This window comes from Cyprinodon variegatus, unplaced genomic scaffold (genome assembly GCF_000732505.1).
Source record: "Cyprinodon variegatus isolate N-32 unplaced genomic scaffold, C_variegatus-1.0 Scaffold1142, whole genome shotgun sequence".
Taxonomy (NCBI): Eukaryota; Metazoa; Chordata; class Actinopteri; order Cyprinodontiformes; family Cyprinodontidae; genus Cyprinodon; species Cyprinodon variegatus.
Window position 1 is genome coordinate 140,057 of NW_015151595.1, and position 6,150 is coordinate 146,206.

A 6,150-nucleotide genomic window follows, 5' to 3' on the forward strand; every position below is an offset into this window, starting at 1 on the left:
TTTTCAGCCTTTTCTCGGCCTGTTATCGGCCTGTTCTCAGCCTGTTCTCGGCCTGTTCTCAGCCTGTTCTCGGCCTGTTCTCAGCCTGTTCTCGGCCTGTTCTCGGCCTGTTCTCGGCCTGTTCTCAGCCAGGCTTAGCTCTGCACTTTGACTTTGCTGGAGATGTTTTGATGTAAACCCTGTTAGCTCAGAAAGCATCTTTAGATTCCTTCCTTTTCCAATCCTGTTCTCGGCCTGTTTTCGGCCTGTTCTCAGCCTGTTTTCAGCCTGTTCTCGGCCTGTTCTCAGCCTGTTTTCAGCCTGTTCTCGGCCTGTTCTCGGCCTGTTCTCAGCCTGTTTTCAGCCTGTTCTCGGCCTGTTTTCAGCCTGTTCTCGGCCTGTTTTCAGCCTGTTCTCAGCCAGGCTTAGCTCTGCACTTTGACTTTGCTGGAGATGCTTTGATGTAAACCCTGTTAGCTCAGAAAGCATCTTTAGATTCCATCCTTTTCCAATCCTGTTTCCTTGAAGGATTGTCCTGCCTCTCTATCTCCATCCATCTTTCCAGTCTTTTCTTTCCTTCTGGGGGAAAACATCCCCACAGAATGATCCTTCCACCACCATGGTTTACAGTGGCTGAAGGTAACAGATAGAAAGGGGCTGAATAGATCTGGGAGCGATCATTTTCAGAACTAAAACTTTGTGCTCATCTACTAAATGAAGGCCTTACTTCATTTATTGAGGTTTGTGGTTGAAATTGGACAACATGTAAAGCATTTTAAGGGTCTAAAACCCACACTCTCCAAGGTTTAACTTGTTACCATAAATCTAAGAGAGAAAAAAATCCTATTTATTTAGCAGGAAGCAGATGAACCTGAAAAGCCAGACTGGTTCTGTGTGGCACTCAGGTTCAGTTCTACAGGTAATCAATCTGGGGCTGTTCCCATCAAATCTGTTCAGGGGAAACAGAAAGTTTGGTTTCAGCCATTTATGGAAACAAATGAAAAAGCAGCAGATGACAAAAAAAAAAAACAAAAACTTCAGTTTTAAACTCTTGCTTTTCCTCAATATGGATAAAAATGTAGATTCTGACCAAGCAGATGTGCCAGCAGCAGCTCTGTGTCTGTCCTACTGCGCTGCCATGTTTACACTGGTTGGCCTCTGAGCTCAGCAGCTCCTGCTGCATCCTGATCGCTACGAACAGCTGAGGCTGAACAAGATGGCTGCTCGTGTGTTTGAACCTTCAAATAGCGTTAGAATTCAGCCGGCAGGCAAAGTTCAGACCAGACGCCTCCACCTGCTTCACCAAGAGCTTCTATCAGGCCAGAACAAAGACCTGCGCTCATCAGGGCTGGATCTGAGCAGATAAATGCTGCAGCAGAGATGATAGCATAGCTTCCCACCATCAGGTCTTTCAATTCAATCTCCTCAAGTGGAAAAGTTTTATTTTCTCCTGCTTTCACTTAATAAAAAATCTCCTTTAAGGAACCTTTTCCCATATGATTATTAATCTGTTAATTTAAAAAATAATCGAGAGGTGAATCGATTTGCAAAATAATGGTTAGTGGCGCCCCTAATCTAAACCACATAACAATTAATAACAATTAACTAGTGAACAATAATGACAGTAGTGATGTTTTATACAGAGAAGGTGAAGCTGACCTTTCCGTGCCAGGAACATGCCCAGCAGGCCAGCCATGGTGATGGTGCCGAGTCTGGGCAGGAAACCAGGAGGAGGGTCTATCATGTAGTAATAAACATCTAGGAGGAAAAAGGCAGTTTAAGGAAACAGTTTGGATCTAAAACTATTCACTAATAGACTCAAAGAAGACTAATTCATACAGAATAATCAGCTGCTGGTCATAAATGAAGCTCAGAACAAGCCTGAAATCAGGACTTGGTATTGTTGGCTATCGATTAGGGATTAATTGATCAGACGGTCAATATTTTGGTAGATATTAGCATTTTATTTCCTTCTATTGGCCGATGTGAGCAGACGTGGTGCGTTCAGCAGCCATGCTTTATGATCATGTGATGCACATGCATCATATCTCCCTGCATCTGCTTTCCATCAGTTTCTGATGTTTCATTTGTTCATTAATGTTTCCACTTATTTAAACTGAGTCTAACGTTTCTTATAATCGTCTCATTTTTTCCAGTTAATGGAGGAAAATCCTCCTGAAGGATCGACCCAAAACAAGCAGCAGCAGATACTGGGGTCAGTTAGACCATCAGACCATCAGACATGAGAACATGGATGAAATATTCTGAATAAGGAGCAACATGAAATGAAATCCACAACGCTTCCATCTAAACAGTTTTTTCTGATCTGGTGGTTCTGATTGGAGCGAGCCGACCTGCTTGATCTGGAGGACGAGGCGGCAGCACTGAGCTGGTTATGGTAACCATGACGACCCGACTGAAACTGCTGAAGGTTTATTCTTTAGCTTGTAAATCAGAACCAACGTTTCAACCTCACATTGTTGATATTTCTGCTCAGGCAGATGAATATCTACCTATCACTGAAACTTTGACTTTCATTTGGTGCTTTTTACTGATTTATTTACCTAACTGTAGCAATATGTCTGATGCTAACCTTTGTTGTTCTTTTTTTATTCATAGAGCATTTTGCTAATGTCACCATGTATTACGCTGATCAACTGATGAATTTCAAAAGTGCAGTAAAACTTGTAATCTAAGGTAAAATCCAAGGATTGTGGACCTGCTGGTAACCTACCTTCTGCAGCATGGTAAAGGTTAACACTTCCCCTTTTGACAGAGACACAGGCCCGCTGGATGGGAAACAGAAAAGAGCTGAAAGCACCATAAACACAAAGCATAGAAACAGGCATAAAAACAGCATAGAAACAGGCATAAAAACAGCATAGAAACAGGCATAAAAACAGCATAGAAACAGGCATAAACACAGCATAGAAACAGGCAGATATTAGTCAGTCAGGTTTTTTTTCTGCTCTTTCACAGAATCAAACTGTCAAATCTCGCCACTTTTAACACTACAGCCATGAAGTTAACTGTAAAAAACAGAAATGCCGTTTCCTGTCATACTCCTGCTCTGCAAACGTATTTGCACTTGCAGCTTTGTGGGATGGTGCTTTAACCACAAGCATGAGGAAAAAAAAGATGTAAGGCTGAAGAACCAAGGCTGCAGGTGCAAGATAAGAGCCTCCCTCCTATCTGAGTCCATCTACACGTATTCTTTCCATCTAAAAGACTTTCTGTTTGCAGTCAAACAGACGCAGTTTGCTGCTGTTTCTCAGCAGGATGTGCTGCTGCAGAAATAAACAGCTGAACCAACATACCTTCACAGCTTGGACATAGGGCAGAACGCTCTCTCTGGTTGTAGTTAACCTCTGCTCGATAAGTCCTGGACTCTCTGGAGCAGCCTTAGGTGAAGCAGCCTCTGACAGCGGGGTGTAGATGTTCAGCTGTAGAGAGAGGAACACTGAGGGTAAGATTGGGCAGAAAAAAGAAGTCCTCACCTGAGGTGATGCTGTGGGTCAGCCGGACCTTATCTGGAGAGACCAGCCCGTCTGAGGGGGCTTCCTTCACGCTGTACACTCGAACCGAGGCTATTCCCAGCACCGTTGGGACGGCCACCATCACCACCTGGACAGGAATAACAAAGATCAAACATTTTTAAACCCCTCAGCTTCATGCGGCGACAGTCGGCACAGAAAGACAGAAATCACTGACGACTGCTTTGAAATGTCAGGGGAAAAGGAAGGGGGGCCAGATTGGGGGCTGCTGTGACAGAGGGGCACAAACATTTTCTCCAATCAGAAACAAGCAACAGTTTGCACATGCTCAGTGAGGTTCCCACTCACTCAGCAAAGATGAAAAGAACAGGAGCAATGGTCATGCTTCAAAAAGCCGCAGCCTTCAAAGATTCAACTGAAGGTTTAAAATGAGATAAAGGTGCAGACTGCACTCAGACTTTACCAACGTTTGTTAGGACACAAAACCTGCACTGATGGAAAGATGAGCTTTAAGTTACTGCACAGATTCTCCCAAAAAAAACCTTTGAAGTTTGAGGCTGCTGGGTGGAAACGGCTCCCTCCATTTAAAATGATCGTATAAAGAAGAAAACAAGCAAACAAACAAACTGTGATCAGCTGGAACATCCCTCTAACTTCCCCTCTGTGGCGTTTTCTAGGTCGCTGTGGTTAAAAGGTTGCAGGACTCAGCAGTTTCTGCTGTCTAATGTTTGCACAACAATTACAACCTGCAGCCTGAATCAGAATCAGAATCAGGTTTATTGCCATTGTTAGTGAAGGAGTTCACAAACTAGTAATTTTTTATGGTACAATCGTGCAACATGAAACATATAATATGGAATAGGTAAATAAAATTATAAAAATATCTAAAACACTGTGGGTATAAGGCATGAAATAAAATAGACTAATATATACACTTAAGATAAAAATATGGATATAAAATATAAAAAGTAAAATAGCATCTTACAAGGTAGTGCAAATAGAGCAGCGTAAATGGCATGGGCAGGTTATAGAGTCTGACATATAGTTAGGTGTTCATGAGTCTTATGGCAGAGGGGAAGAAGATGTTTTTATGGCGGGCTCAAACAAGTAATCGCATCGATCCATTACTGAAACTATTTATTAATCCATTAATGAAGAGTTTAAAGGCTGTAAAACCTGCTGACAGAGAGACTGACTTAGAACAGCAATTATACCAAGATTGTAGAAAAACATTTAAACATTTTGCATTTAAGATAAAACTTTATGTCTCAATCTGCTCTAACCTGAACTCCTCAAATGGAAAATTTTTAGTTTCACCTGGTTTAATTTTATAGGAAATCTTCTTTAAAGAATCGTTGATTATCTGATTATTAATCGACTAATCAAAAAATTATCAACAGATTAATTGATGTGTAAAATAATCCTTAGTTGCAGAAAAGAGCAATTATAGATTATTGGAAAACTGCTGAAAATGAGTTAATGACGTTAGATTCAGTCATAGATGATGTTATAAACATGTTTTAGATCCAACAGCGAAAACAATATTTCACATGTTTAAATGTCTGTTTTATAACTTTACACTTTTTTAGGAAGGGACAAATTTCAGCAGTTTTCTAACAAAAGCATTTAAAAGTTAAACATTTATGCGATAAGTTTCAAAAATCTGCATCTGCAACCTAAAGCATGTTAAACTTTATCATAGTTAATAAATCTATAACAGGTAAAGATCAATTTAACAAACATCCGTTTAATCTAAAAACATGTAATATTCAGATAAAAGTTAAATATTGAAATTTGTTTAGATTCTATTAAAATAAAGCTTTAGAAGAGGAAGAAGATAAACAACATTTGACTTCTTTAATAATCAAACATGATGGATTTATTTAGCAGAAACAAACAGACTCTTTAATGAATCTAAAATCAAGATATTTGTTCACTGACGTCAGATTGTGTCAACAATAAGAATGTAAACAATAATTAGAAGAAGACAATGCCTGAATTAGACTTATTATATGGTTTATAACCTGAACATTTAAGGTTAAAAATAGAAAGATTGAGTTTAAACATCGCTCAGCTCAGTTAGCATCAGCTGGTAGCCAAACACCGACAGCTTCCTCTGCTAAGCAGGAAGTTTAAAGCTAACTCATCGATCTATTTTCCATTTAATCCACGGATTCATTGCAAATATTCAGAGAAAACAGCAGAAACTTCCAAATAGAGCAGATAAACTTTCACCTTGGCCGCCATGACAGCGATGCTCCTCTTCTTCGGACCAACAGAAGCTGCGCAGGTTTAAAGCGCTCCGCTGCTGCCACCCAATGGCCAGAGGCTGTAACTGCAGCTCAGCTGCTGGATCAGAGAAAAACATCCAGCCGGTCCTGTTCGAATTCCTGGGCTGCATCCTCCAAGGACGCAGGCTACCAGGACTGGATCCTTCCAAGTCCGTGAAAATAAGGAGACAGGAAGAGTTTTAGCTGTGAATTCGAACAGGTCTACCCTTCAGCGGGTTTTAACGCAGGCTCTGTTGCTTAGCAACCGTGACAGATGACTCGCAAAGCAGAAAAACAATGAATACTGAAGTTTAAAAAAAATGTCTGTTTATTTATTTATTTTTATTGTAAAGTGAACAAAGACTACACTCACAAGAATCCAGAGTGGAATAAAGGTTCCAACCAGC

General features: G+C 40.6%; 1 protein-coding gene across 3 annotated transcripts in view; it reads right to left on the reverse strand.

The window, feature by feature from the left end:
- Positions 1-5,763, reverse strand: part of LOC107101728 (MICOS complex subunit MIC27-like) — an 11,455-nt gene extending 5,692 nt beyond the window's left edge. Inside the window, exons 1-5 of one of the 3 annotated variants that reach the window (XM_015400745.1) lie at positions 5,709-5,763; positions 3,505-3,603; positions 3,297-3,422; positions 2,714-2,768; positions 1,639-1,737 (exon numbers count right to left, since the gene is read on the reverse strand). In XM_015400745.1, the coding sequence (XP_015256231.1) occupies positions 1,639-1,737; positions 2,714-2,768; positions 3,297-3,422; positions 3,505-3,603; positions 5,709-5,720 (391 nt within the window). In that variant the 5' untranslated portion in view covers positions 5,721-5,763. Of the gene's footprint in view, positions 1-1,638; positions 1,738-2,713; positions 2,811-2,879; positions 2,913-3,296; positions 3,423-3,504; positions 3,604-5,708 lie in introns of those variants that run through there. The other 2 variants (XM_015400744.1, XM_015400746.1) reach the window with 2 other exon arrangements.
- Between the last annotated feature and the right edge of the window lie 387 nt (positions 5,764-6,150).